The sequence below is a fragment of the Capra hircus genome, chromosome 25 (assembly GCF_001704415.2).
Source record: "Capra hircus breed San Clemente chromosome 25, ASM170441v1, whole genome shotgun sequence".
NCBI lineage: Eukaryota > Metazoa > Chordata > Mammalia > Artiodactyla > Bovidae > Capra > Capra hircus.
In genome coordinates this window covers 19,491,922-19,515,516 of record NC_030832.1, presented here as the reverse complement: position 1 = coordinate 19,515,516, position 23,595 = coordinate 19,491,922, and the positions used below count along the sequence as shown (strand labels likewise).

The 23,595-nt window shown below is 37.8% G+C and overlaps 1 protein-coding gene across 1 annotated transcript in view; it reads right to left on the bottom strand.

Annotated features, from left to right (window-relative positions):
* The window catches only part of LOC102180820 (ATP-binding cassette sub-family A member 3-like), a 260,388-nt gene that overhangs the window by 67,582 nt on the left and 169,211 nt on the right, over window positions 1-23,595 (bottom strand). The window contains exons 21-24 of the mRNA XM_018039866.1: window positions 22,707-22,926; window positions 17,905-18,069; window positions 6,725-6,886; window positions 1,343-1,362 (exon numbers count right to left, since the gene is read on the bottom strand). Of these exons, the coding sequence (XP_017895355.1) occupies window positions 1,343-1,362; window positions 6,725-6,886; window positions 17,905-18,069; window positions 22,707-22,926 (567 nt within the window). The remainder of the gene's footprint in view (window positions 1-1,342; window positions 1,363-6,724; window positions 6,887-17,904; window positions 18,070-22,706; window positions 22,927-23,595) is intronic.

Genomic DNA, 23,595 nt, shown 5'->3' with positions numbered 1-23,595 from the left:
AATTGTACTTTTCTAAGAATTTGTCCATTTCTTCCACGTTGTCCATTTTATTGGCATACAACTGCTGATAGTAGTCTCTTATGATCCTTTGTATTTCTGTGTTGTCTGTTCTGATCTCTCCATTTTCATTTCTAATTTTATTGATTTGATTTTTCTCCCTTTGTTTCTTGATGAGTCTGGCTAATGGTTTGTCAGTTTTATTTATCCTTTCAAAGAACCAGCTTTTGGCTTTGTTGATTTTTGCTATGGTCTCTTTTGTTTCTTTTGCATTTATTTCTGCCCTAATTTTTAAGATTTCTTTCCTTCTACTAACTCTGGGGTTCTCCAATTCTTCCTTTTCTAGTTGCTTTAGGTGTAGAGTTAGATTATTTATTTGACTTTTTTCTTGTTTCTTGAGGTATGCCTGTATTGCTATGAACTTTCCTCTTAGCACTGCTTTTATAGTGTCCCACAGGTTTTGGGTTGTTGTGTTTCCATTTTCATTCGTTTCTATGCATATTTTGATTTCTTTTTTGATTTCTTCTGTGATTTGTTGGTTATTCAGAAGTGTGTTGTTCAGCCTCCATATGTTGGGATTTTTAATAGTTTTTTTCCTGTAATTGAGATCTAATCTTAATGCATTATTGTCAGAAAAGATGCTTGGAATGATTTTGATTTTCTTGAATTTATCAAGTTTAGATTTATGGCCCAGGATGTGATCTATCCTGGAGAAGGTTCTGTGAGCACTTGAAAAAAAGGTGAAATTCATTGTTTTGGGGTGAAATGTCCTATAGATATCAATTAGGTCTAACTGGTCTAATGTATCATTTAAAGTTTGCGTTTCTTTGTTAATTTTCTGTTTAGTTGATCTGTCCATAGGTGTGACTGGGGTATTAAAGTCTCTCACTATTATTGTGTAATTTTTAATTTCCCCTTTCATACTTGTTAGCATTTGTCTTACATATTGCGGTGCTCCTATATTGGGTGCATATATGTATTTATAATTGTTATATCTTCTTCTTGGATTGATCCTTTGATCATTATGTAGTGGCCTTCTTTGTCTCTTTTCACAGCCTTTGTTTTAAAGTCTATTTTATCAGATATGAGTATTGCCACTCCTGCTTTCTTTTGGTCTCTATTTGCGTGGGATATCTTTTTCCAGTCCTTCACTTTCAGTCTGTATGTGTGCCTTGTTTTGAGGTGGGTCTCTTGTAAGCAGCATATAGAGAGGTCTTGTTTTTGTATCCATTCGGCCAGTCTTTGCCTTTTGGTTGGGGCATTCAACCCATTTACATTTAAGGTAATTATTGATAAGTATGATCCTGTTACCATTTACTTTATTGTTTTGGGTTCAGGTTTATACACCCTTTTCGTGTTTCCTGTCTAGAGAATGTCCTTTAGAATTTGTTGGAGAGCTGGTTTGGTGGTGCTGAATTCTCTCAGCTTTTGCTTGTCTGTAAAGCTTTTGATTTCTCCTTCGTATTTGAATGAGATCCTTGCTGGGTACAGTAATCTGGGCTGTAGGTTATTTTCTTTCATCACTTTAAGTATGTCTTGCCATTCCCTCCTGGCCTGAAGAGTTTCTATTGAAAGATCAGCTGTTATCCTTATGGGAAATCCCTTGTGTGTTATTTGTTGTTTTTCCCTTGCTGCTTTTAATATTTGTTCTTTGTGTTTGATCTTTGTTAATTTGATTAATATGTGTCTTGGGGTGTTTCGCCTTGGGTTTATCCTATTTGGAACTCTCTGTGTTTCTTGGACTTGGGTGATTATTTCCTTCCCCATTTTAGGGAAGTTTTCAACTATTATCTCCTCAAGGATTTTCTCATGATCTTTCTTTCTGTCTTCTTCTTCTGGGACTCCTATAATTCGAATGTTGGAGCATTTCATATTGTCCTGGAGGTCTCTGAGATTGTCCTCATTTCTTTTAATTCGTTTTTCTTTTTTCCTCTCTGATTCATTTATTTCTACCATTCTATCTTCTATTTCACTAATCCTATCTTCTGCCTCCGTTATTCTACTATTTGTTGCCTCCAGAGTGTTTCTGATCTCATTTATTGCGTTTTTCATTATATATTGACTCTTTTTTATTTCTTCTAGGTCCTTGTTAAACCTCTCTTGCATCTTCTCCATCCTTGTCTCTAGGCTATTTATCTGTGATTCCATTTTGATTTCAAGATTTTGGATCATTTTCACTATCAATATTTGGAATTCTTTCTCAGGTAGATTCCCTACCTCTTCCTCTTTTGTTTGGTTTGGTGGGCAACTCTCCTGTTCCTTTACCTGCTGAGTACTCCTCTGTCTCTTCATCTTGGTTATATTGCTGCGTTTGGGGTGGCCTTTTTATATTCTGGTAATTTGTGGAGTTCTCTTTATTATGGAGCTTCCTCACTGTGGGTGGGGTTGTATCAGTGGCTTGTCAAGGTTTCCTGGTTAGGGAGGCTTGTGTTGGAGTTTTGGTGGGTGGAGCTGGGTTTCTTCTCTCTGGAGTGCAGTGGAGTGACCCGTAATGGGTTACGAGACATCAAAGGTTTTGGGATAATTTTGAGCTGCCTGTATATTGAAGCTCAGGGGAGTGTTCCCGTGTTGCTGGAGAATTTGTGTGGTATGTCTTGTTTTGGAACTTGTTGGCCCTTTGGGTGGAGCTTGGTTTCAGTGTAGGTATGGAGGCATTTGATGAGCTCCTATTGCTTAATGTTCCCTGCATTCAGGAGTTCTCTGATGTTTTCAGGCTTTGGACTTAAGCCTCCTGCTTCTGGTTTTCAGTTTTATTTTTACAGTAGCCTCTAGACTTCTCCATCTATACAGCACTGATGATAAAACATCTATGTTAAAGATGAAAAGTTTCTCCGCATTGAGGGACACCCGGAGAGGTTCACTGAGTTACAAGGAGAAGAGAAGAGCGAGGGGGTAGTTAGAGGTGACTGGAATGAGATGCAGTGAGATCAAAAGAGGAGAGAGCAAGCTAGCCAGTAGTCACTTCCTTATGTGCGCTCCATAGTCTGGACCGCTCAGAGGTATTTACGGAGTTATACGGGGAACAGGAGAGGGAGGAAGTAGACAGAGGTGGCCAGGAGGATAAGAGAGAGGAATGAGAAGGAGAGAGACAAATCCTGCCAGTAACCAGTTCCTTAGGTATTCTCCACCGTCTGGAACACACAAAGATTCACAGAGTTGGATAGTGAAGAGATGGGGGAGGAAAGAGACAGAGGCCACCTGGTGGAGAAACAGGAGAGTCCAAAGGAGGAGAGAGTGGTCAAGCCAGTAATCTCGCTCTCAGGTAAAATTGGGTAGTGAAGTTTGGGTTTTCAAATGTACAAAATTGCCAACAAAAACCAAAAAGCAAAGATTAAAAATCTAGAGTAGAGGTGGGATTTTCAAAAATACAATACTAAAGAATAGAAGCAGAAGGAAAAAGGAAAAAAGAAAAAAAAGGAAAAAAAAAGCCACAAGAATTATTAAAAAAAAAAACCACCCAACAACAACCACCCAAAGACTATTTATGGTGTTTGCCTTAAAAAAAAAAGTCTTTTTTTTTGAATAGTAATAGTAGGTTATAGAAATAAAAATTAGAGGAGAAATAGAAGACTTAACAATTAAAAAGAGTTAGAAAAAAAAGAAAAAAAAAAGGAATGATTTTAAAAATATAAAAATATATCTTGCCCTTCTCTGATGTTGTGGGCAGTGTGGGGTGACTTCCAAGGCGGTACCCTCTGTTTAACTTCTTCTGTTTCCTGGTTTTCTAGGCTCACTATTTCAGTCGCGCTGTGGGGAGGGGGGGGGGATGCTGCAAACAAATAGCACTGTCGTGTGCACACAGTGTCTTAGCCCCGCTGGGCCTGTCCCTTCTCGCTGCGCACAAACCGCTCCAGCTCTACGATGCTCAGCCGGGAACCATCTGAGGCCGGCCCTAGGCTGTGTGCACTTCCCCGGTCTAAGCCGCTCAGGTTCGGTGCTCAGGTAGCCCTCAGAGGCACAGATTCAGTTGGGACTGCGCTTTGTGCCCTTCCCAGGTCCGAGTAGCTCAGGCATTTGGCGAGCACGATCACTGCGACTTGTCGCCTTTTCTGCCTCTGCTGCTCAGTTTCCTGGGTGGACCGCTGGCGCCCCTTGTGAGGCAGATGGTGACTGTCCAGCACCCCCAGAAGTCTTAGCAAAGAAGCCTGCTTGCAGTTTGGTAAGTAAAGTCTCTCCGGGTCTGCAATTGCCCCTTTCCAGCCCTTACGGCTCTGGCTGCCGGTCCCCAGCGGGGGATGGTCTGCAGCCAGCTTTTTCCGTTCTGTTCTTTGTTTTGTGTGCAGTCCTGGCGGTGTTTTATGTTCGAGCTTTTCGCGTGGTAGCTATCCCACAGTCTGGTTTGCTAGCCCAAGTTAGATCATTTTGGTTGCACGTGGGGTGTTTCTGCCCAATTCTTACAAAGCACTGCAGCCCACGCCTCCTGTGCTTCCCTGCCCTGCCCCCACTTCCTAGTGGTGGATGCAGGCGTCTGCGCTGCTTTTCCGCTGGGGGAGATACTGTTGGGCTTGTAATCTGTTGGTTTTAATTATTTATTTATTTTTCCTTCCTGTTATGTTGCCCTCTGTGTTTCCAAGGCTTGCCACAGACTCGGCAGGGAGAGTGTTTCCTGGTGTTTGGAAACCTCTCTTCTTAAAATTCCCTTCCCGGGACGGAGCTCCCTCCCCACCTCCTTTGTCTCCTTTTTCGTCTTTTATATTTTTTCCTACCTGTTTTTGAAGACAATGATCTGCTTTTCTGGTTGCCTGATGTCCTCTGCCAGCCTACAGAGGTTGTTTTGTGGAGTTTACTCAGCGTTGAAATGTTCTTTTGAGGAATTTGTGAGGGAAAAAGTGGTCTTCCCATCCTATTCCTCCACCATCTTAGGACCGCCCCTCGATTTCCTGAACTCTTATGCACAAATTTATTCCTGACTTGCTTATTTTTTTCTTTTTTCTTGGTCATGTGGCATGCAGGATCTTAGTTCTCCAACTAGGGACTGAACCCATGCTCCCTTCAGTGAAAGCCTGGAGTCTTAAGCACTAAATTGCCAGGGAATTTCCATGACTTGCTTATTTTTGAAATTGTAGTCATGAACAAATTTTCTTACAAGTATGAGTAAGCAGTATGTCCTTGCCAGTGATGTGGACATTTTATGGAGAACAAAAGCAACAATGATACTATTACTTATTACCTAGTGTGATTTGTTACAACCAAAGTATATTCAAGAGAGCATTAGGTTTAAGAGAGAAGAATGAGCTCCTTTTTTTGATTAGGGCCCCTTATTGGTGAAGTTTGAGCTGAGTTTGGAGACTAAACAAAAATATATTGAGAGAATGAAGGTAGGGTGGGAATGGAAGAAAGGTTGCCATTAGCAGTGGGAGCTTAATGAAAGTTGTGTGAGAATGAAACAACAAAGTGTGTTTTGTGAATAGTAATTTGTTACTACTTGAACAAAATTTTGTTTTAAACTGCTCATGTTTAAGTCAAGTACTCATTTAATGGTAATGGTTGAGGAATGGAGCAGGAGAATATATTCAGTTCACATGCTAATTCAGTAAACATGCTAATCAATAGAGTGAGAAGAGAGCTGTTTTAATTGCTTTTTTCTTTTCCAATCTCAAAATTGATAGAATGCAAGTGGTAAGAGTGAATATTCTTGCCCAGTTTTCATTCTTAGAGGGAAAACATTTAGTCCTTCCCTTTTTGTTTATTGTAGGCTTTACATATAAACACTACTCTGTGCAACCCCATAGACAGCAGCCCACCAGGCTCCCCCATCCCTGGGATTCTCCAGGCAAGAACACTGGAGTGGGTTGCCATTTCCTTCTCCAATGCATGAAAGGGAAAATTGAAAGTGAAGTCGCTCAGTCATGTCCAACTCTTAGTGACCCCATGGACTGCAGCCTACCAGGCTCCTCCGTCCATGGGATTTTCCAGGCAAGAGTACTGGAGTGGGTTGCCATTGCCTTCTCCGTTTCTTCTTGAGATGATCAATATTGTAACATTGATTTATTTTCAAATACTAAACTAATTTTACATTCATGGAATAAACCCTACTTGTTCATTTCTTCCATATATTCCTATATTATTTTTTTAAAAAGATTTATTTATTTATTTTTGGTTCTATTCTAGTGTAGATCAGTGAGAGTTCAATTACTGAATGAATGAACAATTAAAATAAAAAATCCTAAGGCAAAACTCTGAGATTGTGTGAACTATGAGACCTATGTAAAGCAATAGTTAATAATCTGACTGGTAGAGACCCATCTCAGCCTAAGAATGTTAAAGTGTGAAACTAAGAAAGAGCAGGAAAAAAAAAATCTCAACACAATATTTGTATGTTTAATCTTAGGCAATAGGAAAAAATCCTGACTGGTAGAGACCATGAAACTCTATAATTCTACACAGTTTTAAAGAAGTCAATTCTATAATTACAACCAAATACACCTCAAAAACTGTACAGGCACAAGGCAGCACTTGCTGTCATAGTCATTTCATTATTATGGATTATCTTCTTGTAGGCAGAGGATTCAAAATTTAGAACTGAAAATTCAAACTAAGATGGAAGACAGGTGATTCAAATTAGCCCCAGTTAGGTCCTGGTATAATTGAATGATATCTTCTTTATTAAGTAATAAAGGTAGGAATATGTTAATTTATACATTCTGATCTAATGCTGAGCTTTCTTTGAGTTGTATCTAGAGTCTGTATTAGTTACTCACCTTCTTGTCGTTCATACATATCTTACAGACGTTAAATACAATTTTATGAAAGACAAAGTTTTTCAGGTTCCAGAATGTACTTTCCAGACAAAAAAGCAAAAGCAGAAAAATTAAGCCCAAGGCAGCTGATGAAATCAAAAAGTTTGCAATCCCATGTTCGCCAAAACTGTAGACATTGTTCTTCTTAACTGAGGGTGATAAAAGAGATAGCCTTACTTTAAAAACTTATACAAAGTCTAAGATGACACCAAATGTTAAGAAATACAGGATACAATGAATGTTAAGTTAGAGTTAGAGAGGTATAGATATGAAAAACAAGCAATTGTCTTAACATTTTATTTGTCTCTCTTATTTAATCTTCACTGGTATTTATGATTATTATAACAGTTCCCCTGCAAATACTTTTTCTTTTTTTTTTAAATCGGTTTTGATAGGCAACAGCCTTACTACATACTCAGTGAGTTTCAAAGGCTGAGCCTTTGTAAACAGAATTATTATGGATCTAGATGGTGATGATGATTGCACGACATTATGAATGTACTCAGTACCACTGAAATGTACACTTTAAAATGTAAACTTTATGTTATGTGTATTTTATTACAATAAAATTAGTGTTTGGGCATACTGGCACAGAAAATGCAATTCTTATTTAAAAAAGAGTGATTGTATTATCTTCACATTTCAAAGATGACTCCTATTTGCATATCTAGAATTTAGATGTTTGTGTTAGCTAATTTTCTGTGTAGTAAAATCAGGAAATATAAATTATTACTTATTTACATCTAAACTTTGTTCTTTTCTTCCTCACAAGTGTTGCCATCAATACTCTTTTCCCAGTTATAGAAGAAAATGTCTTTTCACTCTGAAGGACTTTAAGGACAGTAGGCATGACCTACAATAATAGCTAAAAATACCATAAATACCTTTATTTTGTTTATTTGCCAAGAATTCTGTTGTTTTTGATTTTTGTGGGTTATACTTCTTTGTTTAGTAACTTTTGTAAACTGTTTTTGTAAAGACTGTATTTTGTTGTTTTTGATTACTGGAGTTTCTGTTCTGCTAACTTAGCTATTAGCTGCGATTTGATGGAAATATCCTTAAATGTTTGGAGCAAAACACACACACACACACAAACCAAACTTTTCCTATCCTTTTTAGATTAGCTGTGAGTTGGGGCTCTCTTAAAATGGTTAACCAGTCCATGTACAATTTTTATTTAGTCCACACATCTTGCTTATGCAGGGCCTAAAGATCAGAGAGCTTATTCATAAAGTCTTATCAGGTTTCAGCCTTGAATCTGCATGTGGCAATCTGAATTATCCATTGCAAATGGGAGTTTTTGTAATTGATTAATCCCCTCACACTCAGTCACTTTCCCCAGCTTCTTAACTTCTTAGGCTTTTCTTTCTTGCCACCTGCTTTCCGTTTCTTGTCACTTGCCCTAGGTGGCTGTGGTAAGCATATCCCTTTAAATGTTTCTGACAAAGCTGGCCAGGAGGTTGCTCCAGCCCTCAGAAAGTTCCAAGAAGAGCTAAACAGTGCACCTCCTGAACTAATCCACCGGGTCATTGCCAGACAAATCTAAAAACATAAGCACAATTCTTTGAGAACAGGAATTGTTCTTTGCCCCTTCTGATGTAAGAAAACACACCAGGAATGTAGATTACTATCATCACAGTTACTGCTGCCTGGCTGGAAAATGGGAAGGTAAGCAGGTAAGTTAAAACTCTACATTGATTTCTTGGCAAAACTGAGCAGCTTCTTTCTTCATTTTCTACTTCCCTGCTTTTTGTAAGTTTTTAATTAAATTTCAGAGTTCCAGAGAATTGATTCTGACAGTTTTTGCCACCTTAGTCCTTGTTTCAAGGGAGGGATAGATCCTTGGAGATACCTACTCTGTCACTTTCAGTTTCAATTTATTTCTATATATTGATTTTTGGTTTTAATTCAGCAATCTAGCTAAAGATTCTAAATATTCTAGTATTTTATCTGTAGAGTTTTAAATAGTTCATGCTATATATATATAAAGAATTTCAAATATTACTTTATCTCAGTATTCATACTTGAAAATTATTAAAAAATGTAACATAAAATGAGCTCTCAGGAGCTTCTCACTTAACAAAATAACCAAAACATTATTAATAGCTTCCTTCTAACTATGTTCTCCTTGATTTTACCCCTACTCTCTATATTCCAGATATAAGTGTCTTATTTCTTTGGAAATTTTCCAGAGACATGCATTTCTATAAATATTACATTGTTGGTAATAGTCTGTTTATGAGGCTTATAAACATAGTATCATGTTGTTTGTAGTCATCACAGCAAGGTTTAAAAAATATTCATTGTGTTTTTAAGATTTATTCATATTGTTGTTTGCAGCTGAAGTTCATACATTTCCACTCCTCTATGATACTCCATTATGTAGGGAGAAAAGCCTTAATTTATCATTACATTCTGCTGTTAATAGACATAAGCTATTTCCGTTTCTTTTTGCAATTACAGATATTGCTGAAGAAAATATTTATTAAGGTTTTCCATCTTGGAGTAAAAATATTGGTAACTGGCATGTCAGACTTGGTTAGTGCTAACTCATTTTTCAAAGTAGTAAATTAATTTCATTCACAATATGTGCGTATTTTCATTTCTCTACATTATAATGCTTCTTGACCTCAGACCTTAAAATTTTTGTTTAGTGATAGTTCGTTGTGGTCCAAGTTTGTAGTTCTTTGATCACTAATGAAGTTTATGATAACTCCATATAGGCCATTTTTGAACCATATTTAATTCTTTTTTTATTTCTGTGAAATTCTTCTTCATGTCTTTATTCTCCCATTTTATTCTAGATAGCATAATTTGTCTTAATTTATCATGCTTATTCCAGATAGTAATGCTTTGTTCATTATATATGTTATATATATACGTGTTAACAAATATATTTGCTTCTGAGGCTTTTATTTTATTAGAATGCTTTTAAATTAACAGTTTTAAATTTTAATGTAGTCAAGTTTATAAATCCTTTCTTTATAATTCGGGGATTTTTGTACTTATTTTCTTATTTTGTACTTGATGTCATAAAACTATTTTAACCTATTTTCTTATAAAATTCTTGAACTTTACCCTCTCTATTTCCACTTAGATTTTTTTGTGTGTGCCTGTACAGGCTTCAGCAATACATGAACTGTGAACTTCCAGATGTTCAAGCTGGATTTAGAAAAGGCAGAGGAACCAGAGATCAAATTGCCAACATCCATTGGATCATCGAAAAAGCAAGTGAATTCCAGAAAAATATCTGTTTCTGCTTTATTGGCTATGCCAAAGCCCTTGACTGTGTGGATCACAAGAAACTGTAGAAAATTCTTAAAGAGACTGGAATACCAGATCACCTTATTTGCCTCCTGAGAAACCAGTATGCAGGTCAAGAAGCAATAGTTAGAACTGGACATGGAACAACAGATTGGTTCCAAGTCAGGAAAGGAGTATGTCAAGGCTGTACATTGTCACCCTACTTGTTCAACTTATACGCAGAGTACATCATGAGACATGCTGGGCTGGATGAAACACAAGTTGGAATCAAGATTGCTGGGAGAAATATCAATAATCTCAGATATGCAGATGACACCACCTCTGTGGCAGAAAGCAAAGAACTAAAGAGACTCTTGTTGAAAGTGAAAGAGGAGAGTGAAAAAGTTGGCTTAAGACTCAACATTCAAAAAACTAAGGGGTGTGGAGAAAAGGGAACCCTCCTACACTGTTGGTGGGAATGCAAACTAGTACAGCCACTTTGGAGAACAGTGTGGAGATTCCTTAAAAAATTGCAAATAGAACTACCTTATGACCCAGCAATCCCACTGCTGGACATACACACCAAGGAAACCAGAATTGAAAGAGACACATGTACCCCAGTGTTCATCGCAGCACTGTTTATAATAGCCAGGACATGGAAACAACCTAGGTGTCCATCAGCAGATGAATGGATAAGAAAGCTGTGGTACATATACACAATGGAGTATTACTCAGCCGTTAAAAAGAATTCATTTGAATCAGTTCTGATGAGATGGATGAAACTGGAGCCGATTATACAGAGTGAAGTAAGCCAGAAAGAAAAACACCAATACAGTATACTAACACATATATATGGAATTTAGAAAGATGGCAATGACGACCCTGTATGCAAGACAGCAAAAAAGACACAGATGTGTATAACGGACTTTTGGACTCAGAGGGAGAGGGAGAGGGTGGGATGATTTGGGAGAATGGCATTCTAACATGTATACTATCATGTAAGAATTGAATCGCCAGTCTATGTCTGACGCAGGATACAGCATGCTTGGGGCTGGTGCATCGGGATGACCCACAGAGATGTTATGGGGAGGGAGGGGGGAGGGGGGTTCATGTTTGGGAACACATGTAAGAATTAAAGATTTTAAAATTAAGAAAAAAAAAACTAAAAAAAAAAAAAACTAAAAAAACCCCCAAAAATCTAAGATCATGGCATTTGGTCCCATCATTTCATGGCACTTAGATGGGGAAACAGTGGAAACAGAGGCAGACTTTATTTTGTTGGGCTCCAAAATCACTGCAGATGGTGACTGCAGTCATGAAATTAAAAGACGATTGTTCCTTGGAAGAAAAGCTGTGACAAACCTAGAGAGCATATTAAAAAGCAGATACATTACTTTGCCAACAAAGGTCCATCTAGTCAAAGCTATGGCTTTTCCAGTGGTCATGTATGGATGTGAGAGTTGGACTATAAAGAAAGCTGAGGGCCGAAGAATTGATGCTTTTGAACTGTGGTGTTGGAGAAGACTCTTGAGAGTCCCTTGGACTGTAAGGAGATCCAACCAGTCCATCCATAAGGAAATCAGTCCTGAATATTCATTGGAAGGACTGATGCTCAAGCTGAAACTCCAATACTCTGGCCACCTGATGCAATGAACCGACCCACTGGAAAAGACCCTGAGGCTGGGAAGGATTGAAGGCAGGAGGATAAGGGAGGAGCAGATGGTTGGATGGTATCACCAACTTGATGGACATGAATTTGAGTAAGCAAAGCCTGGTGTGCTGCAAACCATGGGGTCGCATAGAGTTGGACATGACTGAGCTACTGCACTGAACTGAACTGTACAGAATATGGATCCACCTGTTTTTCCCTTTTCTGGAAATACACTTACTTGCATTTATTAAATGGCATATTTGTGCCCAATAATATATGATGCCATCTCCTTTATACATCAAAATTCCATACATGCCTTGGCATATTTGAGGGCTCCCTTTTAATCTAATTGTCCATTTACTTCTATCTCTATATGTCTTATAAGTCATTATGTTACAAATATTTACATTTCAGATCTTAGGGAATTAAATCAATACCTGAGAAGCCACCTATCAAGAAAATATCAAGTCTTGTTTTAAAAGTAAATTTTACTAAATATTGAGCAAACAGATGTTTTACATAAGCTAGTCTGCTGAATAAAACACTAGAAAATACTCCACGGTTCATTATCTGTATAAACTCCATATACAGTGCAAACACGCACACTATGAAAAAACAAAATAGCAGGTCAATCTTTCTCATAAACATGGATTAAAAAACTCATAGGACTATTCATCTACTTCAGTGATGAATAATCTTACATTTTAAAAGCTTATGGAAAACTCAATTTGAAATGATTAAAAACTGTCAAGTATTATAAGCTGGTATTTAAGATGCTTGTAAATATTGTTTGTGTTTTTAATTTTGAAAAATAAAGATAAAAACATATGAAATATTAACAAATGGAATAGATAGATACACAGACAATTGTGTTTATTTAAGGAATGCAAAGTGTTTAATATTTTAAAAATATATTAATACAGTTGTATGGCTTCCCTCAAAGCTCAGTCGGTTAAGAATCTGATGCAGAAGACCCAGGTTTGATTCCTAGGTCGGGAAGATCCCCTGGAGAAGGAAATGGCAACCCACTCCAGTATTCTTGCCTGGAGAATCCCATGGACAGAGGAACCTGGCAGGCTACAGTTCATGGGGTCACAAGAGTTGGACATGACTTAGCCACTAAATCACCACCACCACCACCACCACATTGATACACTAATGGCCAAAGCCACATGGTGATCTCATATAGTCATAAAACATATTTAAAATAAAATGTCTCGTACATAGCACTCTCTAACCTAAAAAAGGAACATAAATATTCAAGCATCATGTTCCACAGTGAAATTACTGAGGTGTAGAGCCAACAAGTTGAAGAGCCAGGATTCAACTCAGGCCATATGACTCCAGGCCATCCTTTTACTATACTGCCTTTATATAAACATCATAGTAAATTAGTGAGAGATCAACAACACCAATTACAACGAGGGCTTCCTTGGTGGCTCAGTGGTAAAGAATCTGATTGCGGAAGCAGGAAACACAGGTTTAGTCCTTGGATCAGGAAGGGGATCAGGAAGATCCCCTGCAGAAGGAAATGGCAACTCACTACATTATTCTTGCCTGGGTAACACCATGGACAGAGGAGCCTGGAGGGCTACAGTCCATGGGATCACAAAAGAGTCAGATAGGACTTAGTGACTAAAGAACAATAATAATGAGATCACCATGTTCATGGTCATAAAGAAAACCTTAATAATAGCTCCAGTACAGTTAAATGCCAAATACTGCGACCATATGCAATATGACTAAGTAAAGCAAAAGCAAATTATAAACAGAATATCTGAAATTGACAAAGTAGAAAACTTAAACCTTAAACCAAAATATTTAATTACATATAAATAACTTAATTATATATACATATCTTGATATATATCTATATCAACCCAATACAGTATTCTTACCTGGAGAATCCTATGGACATAGGACCCCAAGCTACAGTCCCTGGGGTTGCAAAGAGTTGGACACAACTGAACTGAACTGAAGTGACTTAGGACTCATATGCTCCAAACAAGCCTCCATTCTATTCTTTAAATATATTAGATCATTTCCTGATTTGAGGCTTTTCTCTTGGTCTTCCATCAATGTGAAATATTATTCCTCTCATTCTTCACTGGCTAGATCAGTCTCATTCTTTTAGTCATCTAATCACACTCTGCAGTAATGACCACCGTAAGTATTCTATCTGAAGTGACATAAGTTACTAACTACCTCATTTATTTCTCTTACTGTCTTACTTCAAACTGTAACTATTGTGTCTATTTACTTACTTTCAAAATTTTTTCCCACTTGCCACAACTCACATTATAAACTCCATGAAACCAGGGACCTTGTCTATCTTCTTCTATAGACAAGTGTAGGAAGTACAGCAGTCATAGAGTAAGAGTTCAAGAAAGAGAAAACAGAAGGGATCAGGAAAAGTGATAATAAGTGAAATTATAGATGTTTTCCTACCACTAAATGAAGACAAGAGCCTTTGGGTTGAAATTGCTATCAAATGATAAACAGAATATAGAGGAGAAAAATCTAAGTCTAGACAGCCCATCGGAGAAGGCCATGGCACCCCACTCCAGTAGTCTTGCCGGGAAAATCCCGTGGACAGAGGAGCCTGGTAGGCTGCAGTCCATGGGGTCACTAAGAGTCTGACACGACTGAGCGACTTCCCTTTCACTTTTCACTTTCATGCATTGGAGAAGGAAATGGCAACCCACTCCAGTGTTCTTGCCTGGAGAATCCCAGGGATTGTGGAGCCTGATGGGCTGCCATCTATGAGGTCGCCCAGAGTTGGACACAACTGAAGCGACTTAGCAGCAGCAGCAGCAGACAGCTCATGGAAAAATTTCACAACACTAAGGATAACAATTTTTGGAAGACAGAAGTTTTTAGAGTAATAAAGAGGCTATTTGCAAAGAAATCAAAATCAGATTAACCTGAGTCCTCTTAACCAGTATAGTTTAACATCAGAGAATAAACAATACACCATATTAAAAGAATAAATGACAAAATCCCCACATGATCTCAAAGGCACAGAAAAAGAATTTAATCTCATTCATTACAAAAATTGTCAATGAACTTGGAATAGAATGGAACTTCCCCAAACCAATAAAGAGGAACTATAAAAACACTCATAGCCAAAAATCATATTTAATGGAGAATAACTGAATACCTTCCTCTTAAGCCTGGGAATAAGCAAAGGTGTTTACTGCCATGGCTACTATTCAGTACAGTACTGGTAATTCTAGTCAGTGAAATGAAATAAAAATGTTTAAGAAAAAAGAAATCTTGATTTTGAAAAGAAGAGTATTCACAAACAACATAATATGGCAAATAGAAAATCTTAAGAAATCCACATAAAAACTATTGAAATGCATAAATGAGTTAAGTTTATAGGCTAGAAGATAAAAAAATCATATAAGTTCATAGTATATAATATACAAAAAGTCACTGGATTTCTATACCTTAGCAATGAACAGAAGAAAATTAACATATTCCATTTTCAATAATAGCAAAAACATCTTAGAAATAAATTTAGCAGAGAAATGCAAGACCTGTAAACTGAAAGCTATACAGCATTGCTGAGGGAGATGAAAGATCTAAATAAACAGACAGCCATTCTTTTTCACAGATTGTATGGCTCAATATTTTTAAGATGACTCATTTTCCCAAATTGATTAGTAGTATCAATGCAATATCTATTCAAATTCCAGGAGTTTTTTTTTTTTCCCCCAGTAAATGACATGCCAATACCAAAAATTTGTAGAGAAACCCACAGGATCCACAAGAGTCAAAACAGTGTTAAAAAGATCAAGGATGGGGACTACCCTGGTGGCCTAGTGGTTTAGTCCACCTTCCAAAGCAAGGGACATGGGTTTGATTCATGGTTGGGGAACTAAGATCCCACCTGCCATGGAGCAACTAAGCCTATGTGCCTCAACTAGAAAGAAGCCTGTGCTCCACGACAAAGATCCTGCACGCTGCAACAGAAGATCCCACATGCCTCAACTAAGACTCAACGCAGGCAAAATAAATGGTTAAATTTAAAAAAGACCAAGGATGGAGGATTATATTTCTCAATTTAAAACTTACTAAAATGCAAAAGTAACCAGAATAGTGTGGTATTGGTATAGGATAGAAATACCAATCAAGGGAATGGAATTTATACTCCAGAAATAACTCAGGTGAATTCATTTTTAATAAAAGTGTTAATTTGATGGGGAAATGATATCCTTTTTGACAAACTGTTCTGGGACAAATCACGTTGTAACCTGAATATAGACCTAGTCATGTAGAAGGCATGGAGAAAATCTTCTTGACCCTGGTTTAGGCAGACTTTTAAAATATGATATAAAAAAACACCATCAATAGAAGAAAATGTGGATAAACTGGATTCCATCAACATTTAAAACTTTCAAGCTTCAAAAGACACCATTAACAACTTGTGTTGAAACAAATGTCCATCAACTAATGAACAGATAAAAAAATGTGGTGTATCAATACAATGGAATACTATTCAGCCACAGTGAAGAATACTGAGATATGCTATAACCTGGATAAACCTCAAAAACAGTATCATAAATGAAAGAACAAAGACACAAAATAATTCTAATGACATAAATTAATACATAATGATATAAATATATGAAATATTCAGAAATGCCAGATATTTTCAGGCAGTAGGTTTATTAGCAGATGTTGGGCTGGACATGGAAATGAGGCTTGACTATAAATAGACATGACAAATCTTTTTCAGATGATGGAAATATTCTAATATTAGACTGTGGTAATGATTACACAACTTTATAAACTTTTTAAAAGCAATGAATATGAAATTAATTAATGAATTAAATCTGATGACTGGTAAGTAAATAATAGCTCAATAGAGCTGTTTTTAAAAAGCAGAGAGATGAATCTATAGTGCAAATATGATACAAACTAAAATGTGACATAATTTCTGTTATTCAGAAATTGTAAGAAAACATAATCAATTTGTCTTTGTTGTTGTTTTTCAGTAGCTAAGTCAAGTCTGACTCTTTGTGACTCCCTGGACTAGAGCATGCCAGGCTTCTGTCTTTCACTATCTCCTGGAATTTGCTCAAACTCATGTTCATTGAGTCAATGATGCCATCCAACCATCTCATCCTCTATTGTCCCTTTCTCATCCTGCCCTCAATCTTTCCCAGCATCAGGGTCTTTCCCAATGAGTTGGCTCCTCGCATTAGATGACAAAGCATTGGAGGGTTGAGCTTCAGCATCAGTCCTTCTGATGAATATTCAGGGTTGATTTGCTTTAGGAGTGACTGGTTTGATCTCCTTGCAATCCAAGAGACTCTCAAGAGTATTCTCTAGCATCACAATTCAAAAACATCAGTTATTTGGCCCTCAGCCTTCTTTATGGTCCAACTCTCACATCCATATACGATTACTGGAAAAACCATAGTTTTGACCCTACAGACCTTTGTTGGAAAAGTAATGTCTCTACTTTTTAATACACTGTCCAGGTTTGCCACAGCTTTCCTTCCAAGGAGCAAGCATCTTTTAATTTCATGACTGCAGTCACTGTCCAGAGTGATTTTAATAATTATATTTAATCTTTTACTGATTTAGTAAAATACCATTACATTTTCCTTTTTGTGGTTGCATATAAGTTATTTGGTTCCAGAACAAACTGCATACACACACAGTAAACAAACTTACAAACAGGAAATATGCTAATTACTTCTCAATTTTTAGAGTAAATAGTAAATGGACTCATTATTTGTCAGTTCTTAGAATCAATCTGAATATGAAATCAGCCTAAAATATGGAAAATTTAATATAATGCTTTTATTTTTTTCCTGATTTTGATCTGGCTGTGCATTTACCTTTATCTTGATACTTAAAACCTAGAGTCCCAAGGAACTATTTAATCTTCAGTTTAAGTAAAGCATTCAGTTTCCTCATTATAAGATTAGGATAATAGTAGCTAACTTGTAGGGTACTGCAAAGATTCAACATAATGTATGTAAAGCTCCTTTTACATCATAGGTGAGTAGTAACTCATTCTAAGTTACATCTGGGAATGGCTTCATGAAATTTATTGGGGATTTTATTTTGAGGCTTCATTTTTTCCGCCCCCCTACACAGTGAAAATTATTTTGGTACAGGAAAACACTCAAATTAGCAAGTCTTACTCTCTCTGTTGAAAGAAGGACAGGTTTTTCTTTGATCTTCCACAATCCAGGCTTGAATGTGGAAATCTAGAAAGATTTTTAAGGACTTGGGGGAACTGCATATACTCACATGAATCACTGCAGTCCAGATAGATGTTTTGAAATTGCTCAGCACACAGTTTTTTCACCTCATAGTCATCAAAGAATTTGCTGATACTCATTGCAAAGTTGTAACTAGGAAGCACCATTAATACATTATTCATTAAGGTTCTTGTGAAATGAGTAATGTCATCATCTATGATTAAAAAGATGATAGATTAGCTTTCAGTTAGAAAGCAGTGACCCTCCCATAACAACAAACTTTCCTAAGATGATCAGACGATTACCAGTCTAGCAGATCATCTTTGAGAAAACACTAGTTACTAAGTCATGAAGCTTCATCATCTTCATAGTTTGTAGTATGGATTTGTCAGTTACAGATATTAAAAGCAGACTTTTGGTAACAGTATTTCCCTAGGGTCTGCCTTCCACCATCTTTATGGGTGGGTCTGCTATTAAAATCCCTATCTTGGCTTAGCCTTCAGTCAGTTCAGTTCAGTCACTCAGTCGCGTCCGACTCTTTGCGACCCCATGAATTGCAGCACGCCAGGCCTCCCTGTCCATCACCAACTCCTGGAGTTCACTGAAACTCACGTCCATTGAGTCGGTGATGCTATCTAGCCATCTCATCCTCTGTCGTCCCTGTCTCCTCCTGTCCCCAATCCCTCCCAGCATCAGAGTCTTTTCCAATGAGTCAACTCTTCACATTAGGTGGCCAAAGTACTGGAGTTTCAGCTCTAGCATTAGTCCTTCCAAAGAACACCCAGGGCTGATCTCCTTCAGAATGGACTGGTTGGATCTCCTTGCAGTCCAAGGGACTCTCAAGAGTCTTCTCCAACACCACAGTTCAAAAGCATCAATTCTTCAGCGCTCAGCTTTCTTCACAGTCCAACTCTCACATCCATACATGACCACAGGAAAAACTATAGCCTTGGCTAGACGGACCTTTGTTGTCAAAGTAACGTCTCTGCTTTTGAATATGCTATCTAGGTTGGTCATAACTTTCCTTCCAAGGAGTAAGCGTCTTTTAATTTCATGGCTGCAATCACCATCTGCAGTGATTTGGGGCCCCCCAAATAAATCTGACACTATTTCCCCATCTATTTCCCATGAAGTGAAGGGACCAGATGCCATGATCTTTGTTTTTTGAATGTTGAGTTTGAAGCCAACTTTTTCACTCTCCTCTTTCACTTTCATCAAGAGGCTTTTTAGTTCCTCTTCACTGTCTGCCATAAGGGTGGTGTCATCTGCATATCTGAGGTTATTGATATTTCTCCCGGCAATCTTGATTTCAGCTTGTGCTTCTTCCAGCCCAGCATTTCTCATGATGTACTCTGCATATAAGTTAAATAAACAAGGTGACAATACACAGGCTTGACGTCTTTCTTTTCCTATTTGGAACCAGTCTGTTGTCCAGTTCTAACTGTTGCTTCCTGACTTGCATATAGGTTTCTCAAGAGGCAGGTTAGGTAGTCTGGTAGTCCCATCTCTTTCAGAATTTTCCACAGTTTATTGTGATCCACACAGTCAAAGGCTTTGGCATAGTCAATAAAGCAGAAATAGATGTTTTTCTGGAACTTTCTTGCTTTTTCGACGATCCAGTGGATGTTGGCAATTTGATCTCTGGTTCCTCTGCCTTTTCTAAAACCAGCTTGAACATCTGGAAGTTCACAGTTCGAGTATTGCTGAAGCCTGGCTTGGAGAATTTTGAGCATTACTTTACTAGCGTGTGAGATGAGTGCAACTGTGCGGTAGTTTGAGCATTCTTTGGCATTGCCTTTCTTTGGGATGGAATGAACTTTTCCAGTCCTTTGGCCACTGTTGAGTTTTCCAAACTTGCTGGCATATTGAGTGCAGCACTTTCACAGCATCATCTTTCAGGATTTGAAATAGCTCAACTGAAATTCCATCACCTGCACTAGCTTTGTTCATAGTGATGCTTTCTAAGGCCCACTTGACTTCACATTCCAGGATGTCTGGCGTGATCACACCATTGTGATTATCTTGGTCATGAAGATCTTTTCTGCACAGTTCTTCTGTGTATTCTTGCCACCTTTTCTTAATATCTTCTGCTTCTGTTAGGTCCATACCATTTCTGTCCTTTATTGAGCCCATCTTTGCATGAAATGTTCCCTTGGTGTCTCTAATTTTCTTGAAGAGATCTCTAGTCTTTCCCGTTCTGTTGTTTTCCTCTATTTCTTTGCATTGATCGCTGAAGAAGGCTTTCTTATCTCTTCTTGCTATTCTCTGGAAATCTGCATTCAGATGCTTTTATGTTTCCTTTTCTCCTTTGTTTTTCGCCTCTCTTCTTTTCACAGCTATTTGTAAGGCTTCCCCGGACAGCCATTTTGCTTTTTTGCATTTCTTTTCCATGGGGATGGTCTTGATCCCTGTCTCCTTTATAATGTCACGAACCTCAGTTCATAGTTCATCAGGAACTCTGTCTATCAGATCTAGTCCTTTAAATCTATTTCTCATTTCCACTGTATAATCATAAGGGATTTGATTTAGGTCATACCTGAATGGTCTAGTGGTTTTCCCTACTTTCTTCAATTTAAGTCTGAATTTGGCAATAAGGAGTTCATGATCTGAGTCACAGTCAGCTCCCAGTCTTGTTTTTACTGACTGAGTAGGCTTCTCCATCTTTGGCTGCAAAGAATATAATCAATCTGATTTCAGTGTTAACCATTTGGTGATGTCCATGTGTAGAGTCTTCTCTTGTGTTGTTGGAAGAGGGTGTTTGCTATGACCAGTGTGTTCTCTTGGCAATATTCTATTAGCCTTTGCCCTGCTTCATTCCGTATTCCAAGGCCAAATTTGCCTGTTACTCCAGGTGTTTCTTGACTTCCTACTTTTGCATTCTAGTCCCCTATAATGAAAAAGACATCTTTTTTGGGTGTTAGTTCTAAAAGGTTTCGTAGGCCTTCAGCTTCTTCAGTGTTACTGGTTGGGGCATAGACTTGGATTACTGTGATATTGAATGGTTTGCCTTGGAAATGAACAGAGATCATTCTGTTGTTTTTGAGATTGCATCCAAGTCTAAGGCTTGGCCTAGACTCTCCCTTTGTTCCCTGTGCAGCCTGAAAAATGGAAAATCATGAGATTGTAAATATTACGTTGTTGTTGGCCTCTGTGTCCTGAAATTTCTTGAGAGATCAATGATGCGTTTAAAAACTTTGAATAATTTTTTGTCCAACATACATTGTTATTTTATGTAGGAGGGCAATTTGTCTTCCAGAATCCTCCATCCTTCTGGATATGGCAGTCTCCACTGAATTTCTCATTGCCAAGTTCAATAGCCTCTTTGTCACATTTTCTTTTATTTTTCACTTTGAACCAATACTCTACCCTTCTCCACTGTATTTTCTGCCCTGGGGGGATTATCTGTGTCGTATAAATCAAAGGAGTTCTTTGCTCTCTGGCTCTTAGTTGGCCTAAGCAAGGCCCATAGCAAGTCCTGACTGGAGAGAGGAAGGTTTCACTAGTATATTCACTTTGTGAAAATTTATCAAGCTATACATTTATGGTCTCTGCACTTTTCTGAACGCAAGTTATATTTCAATAAAAAGTAAATATGAGAAATACATTCTTGAAGAGCTCTGTGCTTACAGTCCTCTGTAGGTTGAATATAACGATAGAGTATGTTGCAATAGAATGCGGTTCCCTGACACCTTTGGGAATAATGGAATTCTACAAAGTAGAAGTCAGGTGGCAGAACTTAACTATTACAAGCAAGGTAGGACCATTACCACAATAAGTAACAGGGACAGTCCATAAAATCACACTCCAGGAGAAGAGTCTTCATTCTTAGAAACTGGAATTCGTAAATCCCATATTAGCAGGGAGGGCTGAGTTGATTAATACAGTTCAAAATTTCATGCTTATAGAGAAATTCAACAAAGGGATATTCTAGATGCAAACAAAACAAATCTTATTGGCGATAGTCACCATGAGCAACAGCATGTCTTTAAATTTCATAACCAGAAAAGGGAGAACCTACTCCTGATACTCTTAAAATCAGAGAAACTTGTTTAATGATGACTACATTTGTTGCCTATTTAATTGTTTCCTTCTGAAAAACACTCATTAGGTGGTTCAAGATTATGTGTTTCATTAAATTAGGAGGAGTTATACCATAGCCCACTCCAATACTCTTGCCTGGAAAAGCGCATGGAGAGGAGCCTGGTAGGCTGCAGTCCATGGGGTCGCTAAGAGTCGGACACGACTGAGTGACTTCACTTTCACTTTTCACTTTCATGCATTGGAGAAGGAAATGGCAACCCACTCCAGTGTTCTTGCCTGGAGAATCCCCGGGACGAGGGAGCCTGGTGGGCTGCCATCTGTGGGGTTGCACAGAGTCGGACACGACTGAAGCGACTTAGCAGCAGCAGCATACCATAGCACCTTCCACTCTCCAGTCTCACCACCTTGCTCCAAAGTGCTCTTAAGATGTTAAAACTGAAGGATCAAGTCTCAAGAACATGATGTGTGGGGGGTGATCTTTCAAAGGACATAAAATTTGGCACAGGTGCACTGTAATCTTTTAGTCTTCTTTTATTTTTGTCATGAGGCTAGAATGATGCTGAATCCATCACCTTCAGAGGGCTTAGTGTCTCTCTCGTCCTCTTGCCCACTTTCTTTCCCTTCCCCTCTCTCTCAACCTCTGTTTCTCACATATATGTTCAATAAGTATTTGCTGACTCCAAAGAGCACAAGTTTTCAGATTCCTGGAAAGTAAGTGTTTAGTAATGAATATTTTTATCCTCCAGCTCTTTCATCATCATTTATTTAATGCATTTTCTGGAGAAAGGAAAAATTGTGTGAAGTCCTTACCATAGAATTTCATTATGATGTGAATGACGATACTGAAAACAGTTGAAAAGTAGTTAAAGAGGGTGAGCTTGATGTAGGCAGCAGTACTACTAGAAAACAGGAGGCTTCCAAGATACATGAGAGGAACAACAGACCAACCGTACAGCATAAAGATCATCACTGTGTCCAGAAAATGGAAATCTGTGACAAATGCATCCATTCCGCAGTACATGAACACTCCCTGAGACAGAGTGCAGAGGTAAAGAGCAAGGTGAAGGACACTGTGTAACAAGCTGCCAAGCCAGAAAACTTAGAAAACAGCAAGCACTGCTTTCATTAGTGCATAGATTCACTACTTAAATAATTTCTCCCATTAAAAATAAGCCTGAGGTGAGCAATCTTTTTTTCAATAGAGGACTTTCATGAACAGAATGACTCTATTTCCTTTTTTTTTTTCTTTTGGAAGAGCATCACTTTGTAGCACTCTCATGATTAAAATTAAATTAACTGTGTCTACAGTAAGCCCAACTCTGAATTTTTCCAGAAAAAAAAGTGATCTAGTGCATAGATGATTTCTCTAGAGATTTTCTTGGGATGAAAACATGTGCATGTATGAACTCTCACCCTACCACATCACTCTGCTTGATGCCTTCCCGCCTCCCAAATTGTATGTAACTATTTTATATTGTCAAGTTAATCATGTTCCTATTATGGCTTGCAATTGTAATTAGCTTTTATTTTTTGTCTGGCTATTGATTGTGGAAACTGATAAACCTCTTTTACTATTGTAATTATGTAACTATTACTCACTTAATACCATTGTATGAATGGTCAACAGAAAAATAATAGAACTCTGTATCATCAAAACTAGGACCTACTAGAAAAACCTGTAATTACTTCTTAAAATCCA